This window comes from Chanodichthys erythropterus, chromosome 5, assembly GCF_024489055.1.
Source record: "Chanodichthys erythropterus isolate Z2021 chromosome 5, ASM2448905v1, whole genome shotgun sequence".
Taxonomy (NCBI): domain Eukaryota; kingdom Metazoa; phylum Chordata; class Actinopteri; order Cypriniformes; family Xenocyprididae; genus Chanodichthys; species Chanodichthys erythropterus.
Genome location: NC_090225.1, coordinates 9,782,674 through 9,808,821, shown reverse-complemented (window position 1 = coordinate 9,808,821; position 26,148 = coordinate 9,782,674). Strand labels below are relative to the sequence as shown.

Sequence of the window (26,148 nt, the reverse complement as noted above, 5' to 3'; positions counted from 1 at the left end):
CCTTTTGTAAACACCTTTTGCTTCTGATTGGAACCTTTATTTTTAGGACTGTAGTGAATCATCACAAAATGCAGAGCAAAGTACATTTATTTTCAAGATTACATTTTGAGCATCTGACTGAAAATGCCTTTCTTCTAGAAATATTTTTTTTTGTGAAACAAATAAATTCAGTGAGACTGAACATCAGAGAATGAATGTGTGATAAATGAACTGTTTCTGTACAGAAAGGGGGAAAAGGTGCAGTTGTCATTACTGTGATTTTGATAATTATATTACAGAGAGAAAGACTAATATAGACCAATAAACCCAGTTTCCACCTCAATGAATGGCTTCTCTTCAGAAGACTGGCTGGCGTTGAACTGGAAAAGTGGCTTAAAAAAGGAATGTTGTCATGACAACAGGGTATTTGGATTAAAACCATTTGGAGCATATACTAAATAGATTTTTGGAAACTGATGAGAGCTTTTGGTGAATACAAGTAGAAAATCTGCAACATTAAGATGAAGGAAGTACACTGAGTTTTTCAGTATTGGATATCATACTAAAGATATGTTTGGCATTAGCTTTCATGGTTCTCTGTGCTGCTTGTTTTAGAATAAATAGCATAGTATTCTTTAAAACAGACATTAAAAGAACACAATATTGAGGCCAGTCAGCAGTCATCACCCATTGCGTCAACATTTTACTTACAGCTCCATGAGATGTTGGATTGTTGCAAGTCGTCAGATTTCTTGTGCAGAAAATGTATTTCCTTACATAAAACGATGATTTTTAAAAGCATAAACACAGTAATGTATGTCGCAGTCCCCAAACATTTAAATTCACCAGCTAAATGAAAACACTCTGGGTCACCGCTAGAGGGAGGCAAAACAAACACAGAAACCACCATAAACCACCTCAGAACTGTTCAAAGACTTTGAATACACTCGATATCCTCAAATGTACAGAATATCCAGTGAGTTAATGGCTGTGTTTTATGCTTAATAATAAAGAGCGAAAGAACATTTACATTTTTTGTTGCAATATTTAGATAACTTAATATTAAGTGAATACGTTTTTAAAAATGTAAGAAATTTATTATGAAATAAACTGTATACATTTTTCACATTCATTAAGGTCAAGAATTTTTTTTTATTATATTACTCACAGGTACATACGAGGAAATATAATTCTCATTTTCCTAAGCAATATATAAATAAATATTATTAGTTCACATACGAACATTTGTGATATGAGTGTTTCTAAAACAGATGTTTTTTTTTTACATTAGGGATCAGAGTCAGGCAGTGAGTTGTAAAGCATCTTTGAGTCTTTGTGCAAGTGAATTTTTCCACAAAGTCATATTCTAAGTCACTGTTACAGATCAATGTCATTGATTGAAATTATTTGATTAAATGTCTCAAACAGGACATTTAGAATAATTCCAGGCACAAAAAAAAATATTAAAAATATTTCCACTGAAAAAGGAGATTAAAAACCGTGTTTCCGGAGCATATTTTTTTTCTTGTCCTGTGTGCTTCCTTTTGAAAAGTGCGTTGTGATTGGTCAGCTGGAGCCCATGTAACCAATCACAGCGCGCCTACCATGGATGAAGGAATAAATGCAAGATGGCTCCTCATATAAAACCAGCCGCCTGGCTTCTCTTTTGTGATCAACAAAATTATTTTCCCCCGTTTATTCGATTAAAATACCGTTTTCGGGGAAGTGCGGAGGGCTAAATCAATCTGTACGCTGGCGTAGGTGTTATTCGGCGTCTTCGGGCGCTGTGGGAAATATTTAATAAGCGAGCAGTCCGATTTTGAGGCAGTGTGCGAGAGATCGGGCCTGTCCTCGCACGCGACGGTCAGCAGCAGCGCGAGCCCAAACCTGAACCCGAACCCCGCGCCCGGATCCAAAGCCGGATCCTCGAACAGCTCATATGGCTGTTTCAAGGTGAGTTGTTGGGTTATGGTTGATTTGCAGCTGGCAAATGTGTCTCCGCAGTTGAATTTTCTAATTCTTAATACTTTTATGATATATAACTTACATTATAACGTTAGGTAAAACGGGCAATATTTTGAAAATAACGTAACGTTAATTCGTCACCGCTTCTGCAGAAGCCGTTTAACCTCCCGCAAATGAACACGTCATTATTTAACCTGTCAAATTGTGTTGTCTCATGCTCTATATCAAATATTCGTAGTGTTTTGTGGTATATTTCATGTGCGTTATGAACCCAACTTATAGTTTTGTGGTCTGCCATAATGATTCTACTCTATCCTGGTAAATCTCCGGCTAATGTGTAAATCCACGGGTGATTAGTGGACTAACCCCACGCAGTGTCATCCCTCTCAGGGTTGGGCACTGTCATTGAGGTAAAGACATGGTTAACATCCAGACAGACTGAAGGCAGCACTCGTTTCTCCTAATCCATCTCTGTAGATTAATGTGCCGTTATATAACGCTCTTGACAGGATGTTGTGAGGGAAGCTGCTAGGTTGTCATTTTTCACCCTTAAAGTTTTTTTTGGTAAAATAAAAAAAAAATCCCATAAAGAAATGAATTAAAATCAAACTCTTGAAAAGCTTCTGTTGCTTATAGACCCCCCCCCCCCCCCCCCATGTTCCCATGTTGTTCACATGACCAGTTATTACTAATAATAAATAGTTAATACACAAATTGCATGCCATCCAGACCCTTAGATGTCAATGTATGTCCAAAACAACTGGTAATGTTGGGTGGCATAAGACCCAGTTAAACATAAATTGTTTAACTTTAAAAATACATTTTTTCCAATGCAAATGTGAGAGGGATATTTGAAGCACAAGCTCATGTAAATTTCACTGCACTCCAAAGATTTTTTTTTTTTTTGAGCTCTTACCTGCAAATGTGCACCATGCAAGGATGTGTGACCAATAGAAGAACGAAACTTCACAGTGTGACCCCTTCATTAAAAACACAAACTTTAAGTTCAAATCAATTTTATTTATATAGAACTTTATACACACATTGTTTAATGTAAATCATGTGGTTGTGGTGTCTGAAGTTTCAAATGCAGTCTCTAGCGTGACCTTGGCTTAAATTATCAGTTTATTTATAACATTGTAGAATTATATTTTTAATTGTTGTTTTTTTCCTCTCTGTCTCCAGGTTGGAACGTCTATTTATCTTATTGGATACAGGAACGACTCCTGTTACCCGTAAAGCAGCTGCTCAGCAGCTGGGAGATGTTGTTAAGCTTCACCCACATGAGCTTAATAACCTGCTATCAAAGGTGAGTGTTTAGGATTTGTTCAGACCATCTGAAATAAAAGTTTTTTTTGTTTGTTTTTGTTTGTTTTTTGACAGGCTCATTTAGTAGTTTGTCATTTTGTCAAAATGGATCAGATATGCAAAAGAACAATGTATCTGTATTGTTGTACTAGTAGCATTTGTTTGTATTTGTACAGGAAGAACATCTTTCCTAGCACACAGTATTCCAAATAGCATGCTTGCCATCTGTTGTTCACTGCTCTCATATGTGATCTGAAAACACTATTGTGAATTGCTGTGGATAAGGCATTTATTTAGCAGATACTTTTAAATGTAAACGTAAAAAACACACTTGAATTTACAAACAAAATTACAACAAACCACACACACACAGTAGTCAACATTTGAAGTAGATCAAGTAGGTTCATTAAAGTTGTCCTAAGAAGAAGGTTTTGGATCAACTTTGATGAAAGGTTTTGTTCCACTTCAAATGTTGACCACTGTAGATATAGATGTATAGATATAGATAGATGTTGTTTTAGCAATGGTATAATGACCATATATAATTATTTCTCAGTCTCTTTATTAGAACATAACCAGGAAATTTGTATGCAGTATTAAACAGGAAGAAAATTGCTTCTGTAGGCTAAAGTAGCAAGTATTTAGTGACCTCCACTTACACTCGAGCAATAGCAGGAACCTGGCTCTCTTAAACCTAAATGGAATGGAAAATGACTGGAAGGCCAAGAAAACTTTCAAAATCTGATGAGAAGTGTCTCAGATTTTCTTCTTTTCTTCCAGGAAGTCACAATAAATAATTTTTTTTTTTTTTTTTTTTTTCCTTTTAAAGGAGCCATTTTTTAAAATCTTTTTAAAATTTATTTTTTTACATTTTGTGTACATATTTTTCCTGTATTTTCTGTTTGCATCATAATAAAGACCAAAAAATAAATATGGATGGTTATTAAAACATTGCTAAAACAACAAAGCTGGTGATCATGGACTAAGACTTTTGCAAGCAAAATGTCCAGTTCTTTCTAAACTGACAGCTGATCTATTGTATGATAGTCTGCAGTAAGCAATTTCTGAGAAATATTTGAAATCGACACTCAATCAAATGCACCCCTCCCTTAATTTGCCCAGCCCCTAATATGCCATGCAACACCGGAAACTACCTACAGTTGGTGCTTCGGATAGCTTGCGCAAGTATGGATGAATCAGCTGTGATTAAACAACAAAAGCATATATTGGTTCTGTGGAACATGGCAAAACCAATGTTACTCATATGTCGAACAAAAACAAAGCAAAATTGGGGTCCATTTTCAGGCCTTCATGCTCTCTTAATGTTTCTCCATCACTGGAATGTTTTTCCAATATTAATGCGGGTCCTAGCTCTTGCCTGATAGCAACCCTTCTTCCAATTAAATTCCTCTGACCATTTCCTTTTTGGTAATATACCAGGCATCTCTCTTTCTGCAGTCTTTTTACAGATGTCCCACTTGTTCTTTGTCCACCCCCATCATGAGCATATACTATTTCTGATTGGCTACAAAGTGTTTTGGTGCTTTGTAGATCGGCCTGATCCACTTTATTTTTCTTCTGTTTACACAGCAAGGCCTATGCACGAACATATATTTTTTTCAATACTAGATGTCTGTTCTGTGCATGTAGATATGCAGAAAATTGTTTTGGTGTTGGTTTAAATTTGGACAACGATAGTGATGTGGTGGTATCAGATGGTGTTGTTGTGGTACTTTGAGATGTATATCGTGTTACTGAATTATTCATTTGGTTAATATCCACCATGGTGCATGGTTTTTGTTCTTGGTTTTCTTTGGTATCCTACAATCCTGTGTCTCAGTGTTATAACATTCTCTTAATATGCGTTTTTTAAAATGACTGGGTTAAAGGTGCCCTAAAACTTTAAAAAAAAAAAAAAGATGTAATATAAGTCTAAGGTGTCCCTGAATGTGTCTGTGAAGTTTCAGCTCAAAATACCCCATAGATTTTTTTTTTTTTTTTTTTTTTTTTTTTTAACTGCCTATTTTGGGGCATCATTATAAGTGAGCCAATTCAGGGCTACTGGCCCTTAAATTCTCCTGCTCCACGCCCACGGAGCTCGTGCTTGCCTTGAACAGTGCATAAACAAAGTTTACACGGCTAATATAACCCTCAAATGGATCTTTACAAAGTGTGCGGCATGTATGCGTCGGATTATGTGAGTATTGTATACTGTTATATTGTTTACATTGATTTTGAATGAATTTGAGGCTGTGCTCCATGGCTAACGGCTAATGCTACACTGTTGGAGAGATTTATAAAGAATGAAGTTGTTTATGAATTATACAGACTGCAAGTGTTTAATAATGAAAATAACGACAGTCTTGTCTCCGTGAATACAGTAATAAACAATGGTAACTTTAACCACATTTAACAGTACATTAGCAACATGCTAACGAAACATTTAGAAAGACCGTTTACAAATATCACTAAAAATATCATGATATCATGGATCATGTCAGTTATTATTGCTTCATCTGCCATTTTTCGCTATTGTCCGTGCTTGCTTACCTAGTCTGATTATTCACCTGTGCAGATCCAGACGTTAATACTGGCTGCCCTTGTGTAATGCCTTTCATAATGTTGGGAACATGAGCTGGCATATGCAAATATTGGGGGTGTACACCCAGACTGTTACGTAACAGTCGGTGTTATGTTGGGTTCGCCTGTTCTTCGGAGGTCTTTTAAACAAATGATTTATATAAGGAGGAAACAATGGAGTTTGAGACTCACTGTATGCCATTTCCATGTACTGAACTCTTGATATTTGACTATGCCAAGATAAATTACATTTTTCATTCGAGGGCACCTTTAATACTTTCAAGTGACAAAGAGAGGCCATAGAGATTTCATAAGAATTGAGGTAAAGGTTTAGTTCTTATTTGCCTCCTGTGTGGTGCATCTGAACAAACTTGCCTCTTGCTGAATTTCAACCCTTCCGATTATTGATGTGTTTTCCCTTCCTCCCTCCTCAATAGGTTTTAACATTCTTGAGGAGTCCGAACTGGGATACACGAATCGCAGCGGGACAGGCTGTTGAAGCCATAGTGAAGAATATTCCGGAATGGAACCCAGCTCCGAAGCCAAAAGACGGTGATCTGAATATTCCCAGATTCCAGATTGATTACTGGAGAATTGGAGGGTTTTGGGATTTTCTTTAAAATGTTTACAGGAAGGCACATAGCTGCGGTAACTGGTTATACACTTTATCAATGCAGTCAAATGCAAATCAACACCAATTTGATCCTGCAGTGGTCATGCCACGTGAAATGTTAACAGCTGACAAGTCTTTAAGCTTCTGTCTAATGTGTGTCTTGAGCTGAGCGAGAGTTTCATGCATGTTGTCCTTTTCAGAGATGTGTCCAGAAGATATGTCTCCAGAGGACGTCTCCTCAGACAGGCTGAGTTTCTACAGGTTTGATATCTCCCGTCTGCTCAAGCACGGAGCATCGCTGCTTGGTTCAGCAGGAGCGGAGTTTGAGGTGCAAGATGACAAGTCAGGTAGGGTTAGATCTCTTGTGTGTTAAAGGATTAGTTCACTTCTGAATGAGAATTTCCTGATAATTTTGAGGAAAACATTCCAGATTCTTCTCCATATAGTGGCTTCAGTGGGGTTCAAATTGCAGTTTCATTGCAGGTCTAAGTGATCCCAGGTGAGGAATAAGGGTCTTGTCTAGTGAATATGATCTGTCATTTAAAAAAAAAAAAAAATAAATAAAAATATATACTTTTTAACCACAAATCGTTTCACTAGATAAAACCCTTATTCCTCGTCTGGGATCATGTAGAGCCCTTTGAAGCTGCACTGAAACTGCAATTTAGACCTTCAACCCGGTGAACCCCATTGAAGTCCACTATACAGAGAAAAATCCTGGAATGTTTTCCTCAAAAACCTTAATTTCTTTTTGATTGAAGAAAGAAACATCTTGGATGACATGGGGGTGAGTAAATTATCAGGAAATTAATTCAGAAGTGAACTAATCCTTTAACACTGCTGCTTTGTAACTTTCATGTCGTTATTACTATTGTTTATACTTCTGGTTTGGAGTTTGTTCAAATTCCTAACCTCGAGTATTAAACTTTGCTGTGTAACTCGCCCTGCACCTTTTGTGCTGCAGACATCAATTACGTCAAATACAGTTTTTGCATATGTGTGTAGATAATATTTATAACTCCTCGGGAAAGAGATATAATACTATTGAATTTGACTGTAATAAGGAAATTAAAGCATTGTTCATTTGACTATCCTAGAATTGGATAAGAGGTGCAGTGTGCATTTATTTGTATATCTGTTTGGAAGAAATTTGATTACAAATGTTTTGTCTGTCCATGTACACCTTTATTTTCCATTTCATAAGTGATGGATGTTCTTAAACTTGTTTGTACTTTACCCTGCACCATTTGTGATACCAATATGAATGACACCTCATTAATGGGTGCTATTACATTTCCAATCAAGCGATTGTGATTTTTACATGATGGACACTACAATAGGTGATATCTAGAGACCAGAGTATCATATAGTTTTGACTTGAACCATAAAGCTCACACCTAAAACACCCTTGTTGGTTTTGCCATTCTGAATCATGATTGCATTCCGTTCTTCAGGTGAGACGGATCCCAAAGAGCGTTTGGCCCGGCAGAGAAAGCAGTTGCAGAAGAAGTTGGGATTGGATATGGGTGCTGCGATCGGCATGGACACTGAGGAGCTTTTTAATGATGAGGACCTGGAGGATGCCTGTGCCTCCAGTACCAACAGATCACAGCCTGGTAAAAGCCTGGGCTGTCACTTCTCACGCAACCATTTGGTGAGTTGTGCTGGGAATTTCTTTCTTTCTTCATATTCTACAGATGTTTAAAGGCTCACGTTAGAGGAGAAGGTAAATGGGCATAAATCATTGCAACTATTTTGATACCAGGTCTAATCGAGGCACTTATCAATCATATGAAGATGTTCAGTTTTGTGTTCTCTTCTTTAGACGACCGCAGAGCTCATAGATTCACAGTTTCGTCCAGGCATGAGCAATCGACAGAAGAACAAGGCCAAGAGGATGGCGAAACTGGTGGCAAAGCAGAGATCCAGAGACATGGATCCTAATGAAAAGAGGTAATGTTATTAGATCTGCATTTCCTTTTATTCCAAAACTGACAATTATTTACCATGTACTATTAGCAATTTTGTGTATAACTGTTTTCATAAGTTTAACAGCCACGGACACAGAGGCTGCACATGCTTTATTTTACAAGATCTTTAAGACAATGACAACCAAGCAAACTTTACGGATCAAGAACATTTAAAGGGATCGCACACTTGAAAGTGAATTATTCTTGTGCAAAGCCACGGAAAGCGATGTAGGCAGAGGTTTTAAGGTCACTCTGCAGTGTTGTATTTTCAAAGATACTAGGTTATCATACCTGTTTTGTTTTTTTCTTTTTTCTGTTTCTGTTAGTGGGTGAGAGCAGACTTATTCTAGAACAACTTTTATGGTTTACTCTGCCTCCTTCACATGTCAAAGATTTGCACCTCTAGAGAGATGTATTAAGAATCATTTTTAGAATCAGGTTTTGAAGTGCCAGAAGACTCCCAGCCCTATAGACCATATTTCACGTTGACTTTAAAGATAATGACTGTTTCTGAGGATGTGGGTGGTCACTCTGACCAATGCTCTTATGTTCCTCTGCCACAGCAATGACAGTTTTGAGGGAGAGCCAGAGGAGAAACGACGGAAAACCACAAATGTAGTCATTGAGCAGCCTGCAACTGACAGCAAAGTCTTAATCGATAATGTCCCTGATAACTCCAGTTTATTTGAGGAGGTGTGAGACTTGCACACATGATTGCTTTTTCTTTCACACATGGAGCTGTTCACATTCATTGTGTCCTTTTGTGTCTGTCTAAAATTGTTTTTTGTTTCACAGACTCAAGAATGGCCCCTGGAAAGCTTCTGTGACGAACTGTGCAATGACCTCTTCAACCCCTCGTGGGAGGTACTGAAAAAATCTGTTGTATAGAGTAAATCGGTTATAGCTAAAATTCCCCTTCCAAAAAACACTTGCTCTGAAATGGCCGCAAGACAAGAATGGATCATACAATGAATCTAATGATTCAGTGCTTCTGAAAATGAATGGGCCAATAAAAAGTGCATTACAACAAAAAGCTAAATTTCAGAATGCATAACTTTGTCGCCAGAAAAATCATTGCGAATACATCATGAATATTCACTATCTCCCATGCCTGGTTGAGACTGTACTTTTTACTTTTTTTTTTTTTTTTTTTTTTCAATTAGTTGCCAAGGCAATATTTCTATTAGTATTTTTTTTTTTTTATATATATATATATACAATTTAAGTTTACATTTTTTCATCTAATATTTCTATATTTCCTTAACTTTATTTCTTTTAAAGAAAAATTCGTTTTTAAAGCACTAGTTTTACTTAATGGCAACACTGATTTCTGCTGGTCTTGTGCTTTTTGAGAGACAAATGATCTTACGTGCAGTTGCGTGTAAACAGAGTTTATTTGTATGTGTGGTTACGGTGGGGGGAAAAGTAATGGTTGGTCACTGAGTTTTTATTTGGCATGCTTAGATTCGTCACGGTGCCGGCACAGGACTAAGGGAAGTGCTGAAATGTCATGGTGCTGGTGGAGGAAAGACTGTTGGCAGTACAGCAGAACAGGTGTTCACCAGCTCATTGTATATTTTCACTGTCAGAGATTAAGTTCATTGTCTGATGTTTGATGCCTTCTACATTCTCAGATGGAGCGACAGCACCAGGAGTGGCTGGAGGATTTGGTCATCCGGCTTTTGTGTGTCTTCGCTTTGGACAGATTTGGAGATTTTGTATCAGATGAGGTTTGTCATCTTATAATTTCTGAGTAGTGTTGTCAAAAGTACAGTTTTCGGTATCAAGTTGGTACTGAAATAAAAATGTGATTCTACCAGCATTTCTCCCTAGCACTTTGAGTGCTGTTCAGTAGATTCTTAAACACCTCTGATTGGCCATTGTGTTCATGTGCTCAACAGATATGGCTGTGATTGGCTACAATGTTCATCGCTTTTCAAACATTGTAAATAGACATATTTGATGCTCTTCACTGTGTGCTTGCACATGGGTGTATTTGAAAGCAGGTGTCTTATCAGCGGGTCTGTCTATCAGTGGATATATTAGGGATCGCTCCCGTGTGTATCTGTGCAAGCACAATGGCCAATCAGAGAAGAATCCACTCAAAATGCTAGGGGGAAATGCTGGTATCGTCACATTTTTAAAATTTCAGTGCCAGCTTTGTACCGAAGTCTGTACATTTTGACAATCCTACTTCCGAGTTTTAGTGTTTTAGCCCTGTTGCCCCCTAGTGGCTAAAAAGACTGACATTTGAACCTGTACTTGCACAATGAGTCCATGTCACTACAATTGTTTGAATTTTCAGCATTTTTGGGCTTTATTTTTATATTAAACTTTAATTAGGGGTGGCTGGTTATTTCTTTTAAGACGTGTTTTTGTTTTATTTTATTATTATTATTATTATTATTATTATTTATTTGACTTTTTGTGGCAAGGATTTCATTTTCTTGGTCTATTCTTGAAACACTTCTCTAACTTTCCAGGTGGTTGCACCTGTGAGAGAGACGTGTGCACAGACTCTGGGCGTGGCTTTGAAGCACATGGCGAACTGTGGCGTTGCCATGACCGTAGACATTCTGCTTAAGCTTCTAACTGAAGACCAGTGGGAGGTTCGACACGGAGGTCTGCTGGGCATCAAATATGTTCTTGCTGTCAGACAGGTGAAGTCTCACTTTCTTATTGGCTGAGATTTAAAGTGACATTCGTGCTGTAGTGTTTTTACTCGTGTTTGACTTTCACACCTTGCTGACCCTTAGGATTTGATCGCAGAGCTGCTGCCCCGGGTTCTCCCTGCCATTACAGAAGGCCTGCGGGATCTGGATGACGATGTTCGTGCTGTGGCAGCAGCATCTTTGATCCCTGTGGTGGATGGATTGGTTCAGTCACAGCCTGCTAAGGTCTGTGCTCAAAGTTAATTTGTTTTTGACAGCCAGTGCAGATATATAAGAGAGCAATATCTTATTATCAGATGCCAATAATCTTAAAATAGTCAAATATAGGCCAGTCGATCTGTCACTGTGCAAGAAATCAATTTTGCAACACATTTAAGTCATTCTTACATCTAGCACTTATTCACAGCAATTTCTCTGGGTTAATGGCTGTATATTTATAATCCCTGTGTGTGTTGATTAGGTTCCCTTCATTGTGGACACACTGTGGAATGCTCTGCTGGAGCTGGATGATCTCACAGCCTCAACTAACAGCATCATGACCCTCCTGTCCTCCTTGCTCATTTATCCACAGGTCCGCCAGTGCAGGTTAGATCTGATCTGAAATTTCTTATCTTTATTGCTGTTAACACCACTTTTTTGACAGTGATCAATGGGAAACTAAAACCTTGTTTTTCTTGTCTTTCCCAGCACACATCAGTCTCTGACAGTGTTGGTTCCTCGAGTGTGGCCGTTCCTGAGACATACCATTGCTTCTGTTCGCCGGGCCGCCCTAGAAACCCTCTTCACACTGCTTTCAAAAGCCGACCAGGTTGGATATTCTGTGCAAAGCCAAGTACACACACCAACATAAAAGTAGATGTGTATTTAACTAGGGTTGCACAGTAAAATCAAAATATGCATTGTTTGACATCTTCAGTTTCAAGTATTTCATCTTTCCTGTTTCTTGCTCTGATTGTATAATTTTGCCTTTAGAGTTGTGCAGTGTGGCTGAATCCCATCATGCAGGACATGTTAAGACACATCTTTCAGTCCTGCATCCTGGAGAGCAACCAAGAGATCCTAGAGCTTATACAGAAGGTGTTGCCCACTGAAACTCACTTTCTGCCACTCTTTTAATTTTTTTTCTCTGATATGTTAAATAGTTTATTAATATGTTGATGGTTTTCTAGGTGTGGGGGGAGTTGTTGCGACAGGCCCCGCAACAGTATGTGGTGGCGGCCAGCTGTCCTTGGATGGGTGCCTGGCTCTGTTTGATGATGCAAGCACCACACATCCCAATAGACCCCAACATGCTGCTGGAAGTGAAAGCCCGCTTAAAGGTGAGGGTGGAGGTCAAAATATCTTAACCGGTATTTTACTGGAACACTCGTCTTAAAATGGTTTTACATACACTATCGTTATCGTTAAGAAATTCATATTTTATTGAGCAAGGATACTCTAAATTGATAAAATTATTCAGCACAACTGTTTTCATATACATCATATCATGTATTTAAAAATGTGTAAAAATGTAAAACATTTATTTCACATTATTACTTTGTACTGTGATTTGATGCCTAACTTTTGAAAGGTAGTGCAAATGTGCTACAAACTTTCTGCCTGTCCAAAAGTAATAAGTACAGACATGACTCAAAGAAAGCAGATTTTACACTTCAGATTAGAGTTTACCAGAGTAAGAAAGTGCTTTCTAGTTTGTTTGTTTTTCTGTGCGGTATGCATCAGACGGTCAGCGAATGGACTGTGGGTGGTCCGTGGGCATGCTGTCTGAGGCTTAGACTAATCCATCCTACAACCTTCACACTTCCCACTCATCCAAAAATTGATCTGCTCTGTTAATCCACAGGAGAAGGCTTCTGGGAAGACCCGACAGGGATCTGTTCCAGTCAAGGAAACGGTCCAGGAATATATCGGTGGAGCGGAGACAATTACCGAAGACCCTGCTACACGAGACTATGTGGTGACACGTGCACGTCTAATGGCTGCAAAGTGGGTGGGATGTTGGCGGTGGTTCTTACCTTTTTTTTGTTTTTTTTTCTCCTCCTCCCTGTCTTTGTTCATATTTGAGTCTGACTACTTTGTATCATCCTAGGCTGTTGGGGGCGCTGTGCAGTTGTATATGTGACCCACGGTTGAACAGCTCTTCTCAGGAACTCCGGCCCGCTGAGTCTCTAGCTCAACTTTTACTGTTCCATCTCAATTCCAAATCAGCCCTGCAGCGGATTGCGGTTTCTATGGTGATCTGTGAGTGGGCAGGCCTTCAGAAGGTGAGAACAGGAGAGGGTCAGTCTTAGGTTTCTTTTTAAACATGTTAATGACATACTGTCCTGCATCACAGGAGTGTGAGCTGTTATCCAGTGTGGTTCAGCCCCGATTGCTGATCATCCTCTCAGAGCAACTTTACTATGATGAGATTGCCATTCCTTTTACTCGCATGCAGAACGAATGCAAACAGCTCATAGCTCTGCTGGCTGATGCCCAAATTGATGTGAGGGAACGAATCAACTCCACTGTGTTCACCATCGATCAGGCCAATGAGCTGGTTAGTAAAAGATGCTAAAAGAAACCAAATCTCTAAGCATTTAGAGATTTATTAATTTGATTTATTACTCACAAATTCTTGAAAAAGCAGTATGCTCTAGATCAGAACTTTATTATATTAATATAGTACACTATACTATGTAGTAATTGTTATTATTATAGTAGTATTATAGTATAATTAGTGTATAATTACATTAATATTGAAATTATAATGTAGATATTACACTTGTTATTTTATATAATGTATTTATTATTATTATTAAGTATTATATTAATGTTTATCATAATTTAAATGTGTAATTTCTGCATTTATATAATATAACTATATATAATATACTATATTATAATACAATCATTTAAATATAAGTGATGTATACACATTTATTATAATACAATGTTAACAACAATTAAAAAAAATTATTAGACAAATTAAATATCATAATACAGTTAATTTATAAATGTAGTAGTAGTAGTAGTAGTAGTAGTAGTAGTAGTAGTAGTAGTAGTAGTAGTAGTAGTAGTAGTAGTAGTAGTAGTAGTAGTAGTAGTAGTAGTAGTAGTAGTAGTAGTAGTAGTAGTAGTAGTAGTAGTAGTAGTAGTAGTAGTAGTAGTAGTAGTAAAACTCTAGAGCTCTTTTCCAAAACCATGTGTCCTTTGGAGAAAGCAATCCCAGAATACCTTGTGATAATCTCAGCAGGAAAAAAATCTATCCACTTCAGTTAGAATGCTTACTTAGAAAGCAGTAGATAGCAAGGCAGCTCATTAGAGCCTATAGGTATACTATATGCCAATTTGGATTATGCATCCAAAATGACTTTTTTCCTCCCCTGATTTTCTCTAGGTGACCACCATCTTCTCAGAATGCACCTCCTCTCTGAACCTCAAGTCTCGTCAGTTCCAGCCTTTGGACAGTAAGAGGCTGCAGGCTCATTCCACTGTGTGCGAGACCAGCGCTGAATGGCAGCAGCTGCAGCTGAGAGTTCATACCTTCACCGCCTGCGCTGTGGTGGGACTGGCCATGCTGCCGGATAAACTCAATCCTGTGGTCAGACCCCTGATGGAGGCGGCCCGCCGCGAAGAGAACATACTCGTTCAGGGTTACGCAGCCTCCAACATTGCTCGCCTGCTGCAGCTGTGCGCTGCCAGATCTCCCTGTCCTAACCCCAAGATTGTGAAGAATCTCTGCAGCTCGGTCTGTGTAGATCCGATGCTCACCCCTAATGCTGCCTGTCCTGTCCCTCCAGCCAGCACTCCAGCAATACAAGAAAGCAGTAAAGGTGAGAGGAACACCATAGCACTCCTGCTTTTATTGGCCGCCCTTATTTATGAAACATGTAGAACGAATTTGTGGGTAAATTGTTTATAAATTGTCCCTTTCAATTTAATGTGAAGAATGGATTTATGAACAATTTATACTAATTTATTCTGCTTTTATTTCAAGACCAAAGTCCATTCTGGCCCTTTAAAAATAATAATAATAATAATAATAATAATGCATAATTATTAGTAGTAGAAATGACTGCAGTAACAATTTTATTGTATATGAAAAATGAGTAATGATGATAAAAATATAATTTTTCATGTATACAATAGTTACTGCAGTTATTTATACCACTAATACTAATAATAATACTAATAATAGTGTGTGGTTATTATTTTCATGTATTATAAAATGGATAGTGAAAAATAGAACCGGAGAATATAATATATACAATATAATTTTTATAGTATATACATATAATCTTTATAGAAATTTAATTATATTAGTATTGTCCAGGTTCATCCAATTTAATTTGAATGTTGGCATTTAACTTAAAATGTGAGCTCTGTTGTGTATTTAATCTGTCCTGCAGGGTCTGTGGCAGAGAAGGATGCAATGCATCATATGGTGAACAAGACAAAGGGCATCATCACTCTCTACCGGCATCAGAAAGCAGCTTTTGCCATCACCAGTAAGAGGGGACCCACCCCCAAAGCCCCCAAAACCAACACCAACAATGACCTGCCCCTAGGAGGCAGCATTACTACAGAAACAGATGAGGTATTTACAGTGTTGTAATTAGTAGTGTGACTAGCTCATGACTGATGCTAACAGTCTCTGTGTAATTCTAACGTAGAGCAAGAAGCCATGTCTTATCCAGAGGAGAGGGGCAGAGTTCTGCTTGATGACAGTTGCCAGGCATTTTGGTCGGGAGTTGACAAAAACATTGCCATATCTGTGGGAGTTCATGACCGGCCCGCTGAGGAATGCGTTGAATGCTCAGGGATTTGGTAATGTTTCAGTGGAGTTTGAGTAAAGTGACTTACTTCGATTTGAGTGAAAAGCTCTTTATAATTCAGATGAATGTTTGTTGATAAACACTTTTCCAGCTTCTCACTTTCTGTCCGCTGCAGATTCCAGCCAGTTGTTGAAGCAGGGAGACTCGATTGCTCAGGAGCTTGTGAACTCTCTGCAGGTGCTGGAGGTCACAGCAGGAGCCATGTCCCAAGAGCTCATCCCTGTAGTATGTACACACACATACAACTTTTAAGAACGTCTTGCATCAAAATACATGATCAATATCAATTACAGCCAGTCTCCTGTTGTCTCTATATCTGCAGTTGATGGAGCAGCTGCCTCTCCTGTGCACCTGTCTGCAGCATCCATACACAGCTGTACGTCACATGACCGCTCGCTGTGTGGGCATGCTCAGCAAGATCGCTACTATGGAGACCATGAATGTGTTTCTGGAACATGTGCTTCCCTGGTTGGGTGCTATTGATGACAACACCAAGCAGGAGGGAGCCATCGAAGCCATGGCCTGTATCCTCTGCATGTCACAAATGAAAATCTAGCTATTTTCTTGTATTAAAAATGCCTTTGTGTTTCACCAGGGTGTTAAACTTGATTTAGGATGGATTATAATTTGAGTAAGACATACATTACAGTTCAAAGGTTTGTGGTCAGTAAGATATTTTTTTTATTTTATTTTAAGAAATGGTTCACCCAAAACAGAAAATTCTGGTTTAATCAAAGTCTTCTGACATGTTCCCTTTATATGATGAACAGATTTAATTTAGGCTTTTAGGCTTTTATGTAATGCGCTGGTATAACATAATGTCTTTATGAACATTTTGGAGTATTAGAGTTTTGGGTCAGTAGACTTTCAGTGGAGGTACAGAAGTCTCTCAGATTTGATTTAAATAAATGTTCATTTGTGTTCCGAAGATGAACAAAAGTCTTATGGATTTGGAATAACATGAGGGTGATTAAATTATTAAAGAATTTACATTTTTGGGTGAACCCTTTACTACTTTTATTCAGCAAGGATGCATTAAATTGATGAACAGCGACAGTAAAGACTTTTATTTGAGATTAAAATCTTTTGTAACATTATAAATGTTCTTTTGAACTTACGTTTTATCTGGATTCTTTGAATAATGTTTCCACAACAATATTAATCAGCACAGCTGTTTGCAACATTGATAATAAGAAATCTTTCTTGAGCAGCAATTCGGCATATTAGAATGAGTTCTAAAGGATCATGTGACACTGAAGACTGGAGTAATGATGCTGAAAATTCAGCTTTGCCATCACATGAATAGATTACTTTTTAAAATGTATTAAAATATATTAAAATGGAAAACTTTTTGATTTAGATAAATGCAGCCTTGGTAAGCATTAGATACTTTAAAAACATAATCTTGCCAACCCCAAACTTTTGTACAGCAGTGTACAAACATTTAAAGTGTGTACAAAATACAACATATATTCTTCCTGAGCACAGTGTCCAGGTGTGATGGAACAGTTGGATGTGGATATTGTGCCCTACATTGTGCTATTGGTGGTCCCTGTGTTGGGCCGTATGAGTGACCCCTGTGACAGCGTGCGATTCATGGCGACACAGTGCTTTGCTACTTTGATCCGACTGCTTCCTCTTGAGGTAAGCGATCAGTAACCAGCACAGTCCAGCATTCATGCTTTTTAGTTTCTAATGATGCAAGACATTCTGTAGAGTTTGCTCAGTATGGGTGGGATGCTTGTTGCTTAACTTCTGTGCAGCTGTTTTCCTTTTCATCTTAGTTTCCCCCCCCTTTCAGGCTGGAATCCCAGACCCACCGTCTATGTCTGAAGATCTAATTCGGCAGAAGGCCAGAGAACGACACTTCCTCGAGCAGCTGTTGGATGGAAGGAAACTGGAAAATTACAAGATTCCTGTGCCCATCAAAGCAGAGCTCAGAAAATACCAACAGGTGTGTTTGCATTTCACAGTTCTGCCCATGAAAATGTCAGCTTTATTTTTTGGCAAATTCTTCTGAGAATGAAATGAGGATGGATATACAGTAAACTTAAATATAAAAGAAGTTTGACTGCATTTATCGCTGGTCATTTAAATTGTTGTTTTTAAAAATGAATTTCATTCTTAAATGAAATCTCATTCTCTTTTGTAGGATGGTGTGAACTGGCTGGCATTTTTGAACAAGTACAAGCTTCATGGGATCTTGTGTGATGATATGGGTCTGGGTAAAACCTTGCAGTCCATCTGTATTCTGGCTGGTGATCATTTCCTCAGGTACACCCCAAATTAACTTCATTTTTCATAGTGCAGTATTGTAGGTTAAAACACAATACTTTATTTGCTCAATTATATTGTGGTATGTGTAGGGCTCAGGAGTACACCAGGACAAAGGCTCCCGACTGTTGCCCTTTGCCCTCCATAGTGGTGTGTCCGCCCACCCTGACAGGCCACTGGGTGGATGAGGTTGGGAAGTTTTGCTCTAAAGAGTATCTCAATCCTCTGCACTATACTGGCCCCCCCACGGAAAGAGCACGGTATGATCATAAGAAAGTGCTTGTTAAATGAATATTGACTCGTCATAGTTTAAGAAATAATTTTCTGTTTCATTCAATGCAGGTTGCAGCACCAGGTTAAGAAACACAATCTCATTGTTGCCTCGTATGATGTCGTTAGGAATGACATTGAGTTTTTCAGGTTACAACTCGTTACTTGTTTATCATTCACAGACTTCATACACGGTAGAGTTGAAAGAAAAGCTTTAATAATTCAAAACCGTTTCTGTTACAGGGATATTAAATTTAATTACTGTATCCTTGATGAGGGTCATGTCATTAAAAATGGAAAGACCAAACTCTCCAAAGCAATCAAGCAGTTAACTGCCAACTACAGGATAATTCTCTCAGGAACACCCATTCAGGTGAGATCTTAGCTCTTGAGTGGCTTGTACACACTACTGTTTAAAAGTTTGGTTGAAATTTTATTATTATTTTTTTTTTATGTTATTAAAATATATCTAATGCTCACCAAGGCTGTATTTTATTTGACCAAATACAGTAAACAGTAAACACCTTCAGTGTCGCGTGATCCTTCCACAATCATTCTAATATGCTGATTTAATGCTCAAGAAACATATAATATTTTTGTGGAAACCGTAATACATCTTTTCTGAATTCTTTGTATAATAGTTCACAAGAACAGCATTTATTTGAAAAATCTTTCGTAACATTATAAATTTGATATTTTATGTCTTTGCTGAATAAAAGTAATAATTTTTGGGGGAAAAAAATTCATTAATTTCTGAACAGTAATGTACCTTTCAGATTTTGCCAATATGGAGTACAATTTTGGCTTGAAACGTTCTGAAGTTTGCTTTTGAGAAGGTCGTGACTATTTGTGTGTTTTTTTGTGTCTATAGAACAATGTTCTGGAGTTGTGGTCTCTCTTTGACTTCCTGATGCCAGGCTTTCTTGGTACTGAACGCCAGTTTGCTGCCCGCTATGGGAAGCCCATCCTTGCCAGTCGAGATGCTAAAAGCTCCTCGCGCGAGCAGGAAGCAGGTATGATTATCACATCTCTCTGATTCCTCATTTTAGCAATACTGACCTCTCATTCTGAGGCTCTTTTTGACCACCTTATTATCTGTAATAAATCACTAGATAAATGAACCTCACAAAGCATGTTCTATGATTTAAAAACCCTATTTTTAGGGCCATAAATTTTTTTTTTTTTTTTTTTTTTTTTTTTTTCTTCCCCTTCATTGTGACCTTTTCAAATTTTTGATTTTATAAAGTAGCGCTTAAAGTTGTTTTAATGTCATCTTTTTAGTCTAAAATAATATGTGGGGGTGTATTTTTCAGGTGTGCTTGCAATGGAAGCACTCCATAGACAGGTTCTGCCCTTCCTCCTGAGGAGAATGAAGGATGACGTGCTTCAAGATCTGCCACCCAAGATCATACAAGATTACTACTGCAACCTGAGCCCTCTACAGGTACAAACAACACACAGGATGTTGCACAATATATAGATAAAAATAAAATCTGAAAACACTTAAGTTAATCTGAAATCATTTTTATTTCCAAAAAAACCAAAAAGATATAGGTTTAATAAAATATTGCTGACATCGCTCTTGTTCTCTCACCTATACCTGCTAAGGTTCAACTGTACGAGGACTTTGCCAAGTCTCGCGCAAAGGTGAACGTGGATGATGTAATCTCCACAACGTCTACGCAAGAGGATGAAGAGAAACCCAAACTAAAGGCCACTGGACATGTCTTCCAGGTTGATCTCATGAAGTTATATAAGAGGGCAAGAATATCCTCTTCTCAGTCAGTCTATAAAGTTGTTGTGTTGATGTTTTCAGGCTCTGCAGTATCTGAGGAAGCTGTGTAATCACCCAGCACTGGTGCTGACCCCTCAACACCCAGAGTACAAACACATCACAGAACAGCTGAGCAGCCAACACTCCAACCTCAGAGACATTCAGCACGCCCCAAAACTCTCAGCCCTCAAACAGGTGCCATCCACATATCTGAAATAACACCATGTTAATAGCTTTTATGGATTTATCGTTATCAGTCAAAGTTAACTTCCTTGGGAAAAAAATCCCAAAACATTATTATCAGCTGGTTTCCAATCAGTGGCCGATCATTTGGAGTTAGAAAAGTATAACACGCTGTTGCATTCTCAATATTTGGTGATTTAGATGTTCACATCATGTTATTAAACATTCAGAAAATCGATTTTTGAAATTTTTAAATAGTTTTGAATCGGTAGAAGATAGAATTGCGATTCATATATGAATTGATTTTTGTTTTAAAACATCAATATCCTGTTTTTTTTTTTTTTTTTTTTCACTGCCATCTAGTGTAAAGTACAAACAAAATGCAGTAGTAGCAGGATGCATTTATTTTTATGTTTTGTGTTGTAGCTGCTGTTGGACTGTGGACTGGGTTCATCTGGAGCATCTGATGGCGGCACAGAGGCTGTGGTGGCTCAGCACCGCGTTCTGATCTTCTGCCAACTGAAGAGCATGCTGGACATCGTGGAGCAGGACCTGCTCAAACCACAGCTGCCCACCATCTCCTACCTCAGGCTGGACGGAGGCGTTCAGGCCGGCCTCAGACACTCCATTGTCTCCAGGTGAGACAGCTATGCAAACTACCCCAGAAATATTTAACCTCGGAGGCAGTTCCATTTGGGTCACTGTATGTGATCTTTTTCCTCCTTCAGGTTCAATAATGACCCGTCCATAGATGTTCTGCTGCTCACTACCCATGTGGGTGGACTAGGATTGAATCTGACTGGGGCTGATACCGTGGTGTTTGTGGAGCATGACTGGAATCCCATGAGAGACTTGCAGGCCATGGATCGAGCTCACAGAATAGGACAGGTATGGAAGCGTTACCGCTTTTAACCATATCAGTATTTATTAATGGACTGAAATTTCAGCAACCAAAAATATTCGGCCGAAAAAATTAGGGATGCACCAATCATGATTTTAAGGACAAAAATGTATGTTAATTTGCTCTATTACAAGCTAAACTGGCCTTTAAACAAAAAATACATATATCTGTAGCCATTTGGAATTAGTAGTAGCAACAGTATTTTAATCATGATTCAAGCAAAGATGTTACACACACATGTAGGATGAGCAATTTTCTTTTAAATTTAAAAAAGATTGTGCAATTTCAAAGATCTTTAGCTTTCTCACTTTATCTTTGAATTTATTATACATAAAACACCTGCTCAAAACAAAAACAGCAGAGGGGCTGAATGAAAATGCAAATTCACTCTGACAGCTTATGGAACAGCAGCGGTTTTGTTTTCTTGGTTACTGATGTACACAAAGCAGCTCTGCTTTTGTAAACACTACTTTAATACGCATTTATATGGAGGTAAGAGGAAAAGAAAATGCCATTGAAATAGTGCATGTGGAACTGATCATCTCTTCCTCCTTTACCACTAGTTAAAGCATGAAATAAACATGAATGAACATTTTGCCATTTCATGCAAAAATGTCTTTCAGTGTTAACTCTTTTCCCTCCTTTTTTTAAAAAACATTGCCAGCCAATGGTACGTGTATTCGTACCAAATGGTTCACAGGGCAAGTTCCAAATACAAGTGATGCCCTATGTGATCAGCTGTTTGGAATGCACTTGGCAAAGGGAGCGGCGTAATTTCCTCATCTTCAGCTGGGATGTTCCCGTGACAATGCAGCACTGGCATAAATAATAAACTTTTAATATAAATTTTAATAAAAATATATATAGCATATTTTAAAAAATGCATTTTTTTTTTTTTTTTGGCAACAGTTAGGCTTAAAAAAAAAAAAAGAATTATGCCGTTAAAATGGCGACATCTGCTGACGGACACTATGCTGTGTTGTCACTGGAACATCCCAGAGTAGTTCAGAGACTACAATGTGCATACGCAATGCTTTTATCGCTTGTTTCTGCTTCTTTTTTGATCCAGAGATTCTGTATGCTTTCAGAAGGAGAGCAATGGTGCCCCCTACCCGTATAACAGTGAAAACCAGGGGTGATAGCGTTCCGGCATCACGCCGGATTTCCGGCGTAGGCTACTGTGGCTGCGGGAAAAAAAATTTAATAAAATCAGGTTCTGGTTATATTGGTCTACTGCGCCGTTTTATTGCCATGTTAAAAATAATAATAATAATAATAATAAAGATTGTCTAATGTTTATTTGATGTCTGTTTTTAAAAGCACAGAAGAGAATATGTGCTGTTCTGTTAGACATCGTTTCAGCTATTAAAATAGTTCCGTTTTGTATGTATGGCAGTGATTTCGTTTCTGTTTTTATTAAGTTGTAATGGGAAGATTTTTTATTCATCAGATATAAATAAGGTATAGGCGCATATATTGGTTTGTGCGGAGAGTGGAAGCTTGCACAATGCAATACAGAGGTGCCAGAGCCGTCACTTGCACTTTTTTTTATCCAGTGGAAACGAATTATCCTCAAAACAATACAAGCCTTACCGACATCAAATACATAGATGGAGAGATTTAAATTATTGCTTAACGAAATAAAACAAATCAAACCAAAAACTCTTTCATTATATCTGTAAAGATGCATTTCTCGCGTCCAAGTGGAGATTTCTATTAAGGATCTTGCGTCACTGATTTAGAATACACTATTTATTCATAAATAATTCAAATATCCCCTTATCCTCCGACACATTTATTGTTATGTACAAGGAATACAAGTTGATGTAGACTAATATAAATTTAAAATACATCGTTTTAATAAATACAAATCAGCAAAACTGTTTCAAGTGATAATGTTTTATTCATTGATACTTTTAATTGAATAATGCCTATGTTGACCAGGTGGATTATTCATTGAAATCATGGAGAATGACATTTAGTTTTATTTTCATCATGAATGACAGCGCACCGTGTATTTACAGACAAACGAAATCTGCAGAAGTCTCTTTACTGCGGAACTGAACTTAATAAAACAGAAACGAAATCAATGTGTCATACATACAAAACGGAACTGTTTTAATAGCTGAAACGATATCTAAACGTTTTGCTATGTTCTGTCTATGCAAACAGAACAGCAGTAGGCTACATAGGCTAATAAATCAAGCGCGTCATCGTCACAACCATAGCCTTGTTTCCGCACGGAATAAAGTATTTTATTCTCGGAACATTTCGACTTTATTCTCCGACTTTATTTTTATTATTAATATTATTATTATTTTTTGCAGAGGTTAGATATTTCCACTTTATTCTCTGAATATTCCGACTTTAATCTCGGAGTTTCGACTTTAATCTCGGAAACTTAGATTTTTTTTTTTATTAATATATATATTTTTTTTTAACATGGCACTAGCCTATATGTCGTCGTATTGATCTGTCATTTAGATCTGAGATGCGCAGGTCAGAGAGCAGCTTTAACGCTCAACGACTCATGAGCCAATCAGAAGTAGTTAAGGGGCGGGCCTCGTGTCTTTGTCAAATAGATTGATACAGGTTAAGGCAATGCTCCATGCGCGAAGGTGTTTACAATTGTGTCTCATATTTCTCAACTCAAAACGTAAGTCATGGCTATGTTTATGAAGCCAGGGGAAGACATTAAAGACATTGATAAAAGCATAAAGAATAAATGGCGCTGGGCTTGGATTGAGGATGTGGGTAGCGACGGAAAGCCCTATTATTGCCACTTACTGACCTGTCTTGGTATGACTGTAGCATCTGCAGCATTTACTTCCAGTGATTGTACTAAGATGGGCTTATAAGGTCAATGTAGGCACTGAACATATTGAGAAGAAAATGCTGTGTTTTCTTGAATAATACTGAGGGCATAATGCAAATATGAAAAAAAGAGCCACTTGTCAATAATGATGATCAGGGTTATACATACTTAGGCTGTTTATATATTTGGGCCCAGGGGCCAACAAGTTGTGTTAAAAGTGCGTCGCATACATAGTACCCTCTCGGGGGGCAAGGAAAAAAAGTTCAGGCTCAGGAATTTTTTTCACTATCAGCCCTGGAAAACATAGAAAGCCAGAAAATACCATCAATGGCAGGGAAAGAGTTAAAAAAAAAAATTTGATTAAATGAACTTTTTGGTGTTTCGGTAAAAAAGAGTGTGAACATTCATTGTCCATTTGCGTCCATAAAACGATTGCATATTTGTGCGTTTCAGAAACGTGTGGTGAATGTGTATCGTCTCATCACACGAGGCACACTGGAGGAAAAGATCATGGGTCTGCAGAAATTTAAGATGACCATCGCGAATACAGTCATCAGCCAAGAGAACGCCAGTCTGCAGAGTATGGGCACAGAGCAGCTGCTCAACCTCTTCACCCTGGACAAGGTCAGTGCTTGCAGAGAAGACACCGTCCCATGTGCAGCCCTAAATGCTAGTTTTTCCACATGCACATCTTCATTAGAGATTCACGTTCATACTGATGCTTTGTGTTGATGTTTAGGATGAAGCGGAGAAGAGCGAGGCGTCGTCATCCTCTGGTAAAGCCAGCATGAAGTCTGTTCTGGATGGACTGGGCGACCTGTGGGACCAGCAGCAGTACGATAATGAATACGACCTGGACAGCTTCATACACTCACTTAAATGAGCCCAGCTCAACTTGCACAACAAAAACAGAAATAACTTGAAGCCGTCTGATTAATGGGACAACGGAGAGATGTGCACAAGCACTGTAGCTATCGGCCTTAAACACTCCAGTCTAATGCTTGTCACGGTCTTACAGCTCTTCCTCAAGGTTCTTACAATTCACTCTCAAGATTTGAGATCTAAAACAGTCCGTTTTTAATGTCACTGGAGGAAGTCTTAAAGCTAATCTTACAAGACTGAGTGTTGTACGAATTACAATATTTGAACCTCAGGATTTCCAGAAGTCACCATCAGTATCCATGATGACAGTATTCCAGAACTGAATGAAGAGAGATGGTGAGTTCGAGGACTGGACGCACTGAAACGCTTCCATGATCATGTAGAATGACTGTAATGGTTCATCCAGACCACTAGGAGATGCTTGACTAACTCTTGTAGCTGCTGCTCCATCAGAAATGTCTAACATGCACTGACTGAGATCTTTAGGTACAGCTGGAAGAGCAGCAGGACAACGGCCTTGGAAACATTGTTTTAAAAGGAAAAAAAAAATAGAACTGTAAATATTTCTGTTATTTGCCTTTTTTGGGTAAGCTGGTAGAATTTTAATAAATTCTAATGAGCTCTCTTTGAAATGTCTTGTCTGTGTTGGTTTGGATTTACGAAAAATGGGTGAATGAACAGCTAAACCAGTTATATACTGAAGTATTTAAAGATTGTTGTACAGAGTAATTTTTTTTTTTTTTTTTTTTTTTGTTACTAGATGGATATACAGTGCTCATCAGAGTACACCCCCTTTGAAAAGTAACATTTTAAACAATATCTCAATGAAGACAAAAACAATTTCCAAAATGTTTACAAGACAAGTTTTGAATAACTTATAACATGAAAGTAAGGTTAACAATGAGGCCACAACTTTAAAATACTGTCCACTAAATTCTAAAAGGAAAAATGATAGCTTAGATAAGATGGGTATATACATATATCTTTGTATGTTTTCTAATATAGCAAATAGTGCAGAAGTAAGAAGAGGTGTGAAAACTGTAGCTATTATTAGAGTAAGTTTTTTTTTTTTTCCCACATAAACAAATTTTTAGATATTTTAGTTTATATGCCATAGACACAAATGACACCTGTTTTGTAGAATG

General features: G+C 37.9%; 1 protein-coding gene across 2 annotated transcripts; it reads left to right on the top strand.

Moving 5' to 3' along the window:
• Positions 1-1,593: 1,593 nt before the first annotated feature.
• On the top strand, positions 1,594-26,148 carry btaf1 (BTAF1 RNA polymerase II, B-TFIID transcription factor-associated). 2 transcript variants are annotated; one of them, XM_067385986.1, is made up of 38 exons: positions 1,594-1,932; positions 3,130-3,253; positions 6,270-6,384; positions 6,646-6,792; positions 7,900-8,099; positions 8,271-8,398; positions 8,979-9,108; positions 9,211-9,279; positions 9,880-9,969; positions 10,050-10,145; positions 10,899-11,075; positions 11,172-11,312; positions 11,548-11,672; positions 11,775-11,895; positions 12,060-12,164; positions 12,257-12,406; positions 12,931-13,073; positions 13,177-13,351; positions 13,423-13,626; positions 14,467-14,902; positions 15,479-15,666; positions 15,743-15,896; positions 16,020-16,129; positions 16,227-16,428; positions 17,400-17,548; positions 17,706-17,858; positions 18,057-18,178; positions 18,271-18,438; positions 18,521-18,598; positions 18,692-18,821; positions 19,320-19,461; positions 19,762-19,892; positions 20,057-20,182; positions 20,265-20,417; positions 20,832-21,043; positions 21,134-21,293; positions 24,575-24,745; positions 24,861-26,148. In XM_067385986.1, exons 1-38 carry the CDS (start codon positions 1,919-1,921, stop codon positions 25,002-25,004), a joined length of 5,583 nt encoding a protein of 1,860 aa, XP_067242087.1. In that variant the 5' UTR covers positions 1,594-1,918; the 3' UTR covers positions 25,005-26,148. The 2 variants fall into 2 exon arrangements, with proteins under 2 accessions (XP_067242087.1, XP_067242088.1); XM_067385987.1 differs by lacking the exon at positions 1,594-1,932 and having other exon boundaries at positions 3,221-3,253; positions 6,270-6,480; positions 24,861-26,146.

Coding starts and splice junctions, on each gene's coding strand:
- btaf1 (XM_067385986.1), top strand. Junction 11,313..11,547: donor TTCAGTCACAGCCTGCTAAG/GTCTGTGCTCAA, acceptor TGTGTTGATTAG/GTTCCCTTCATTGTGGACAC. Junction 14,903..15,478: donor AATACAAGAAAGCAGTAAAG/GTGAGAGGAACA, acceptor TCTGTCCTGCAG/GGTCTGTGGCAGAGAAGGAT.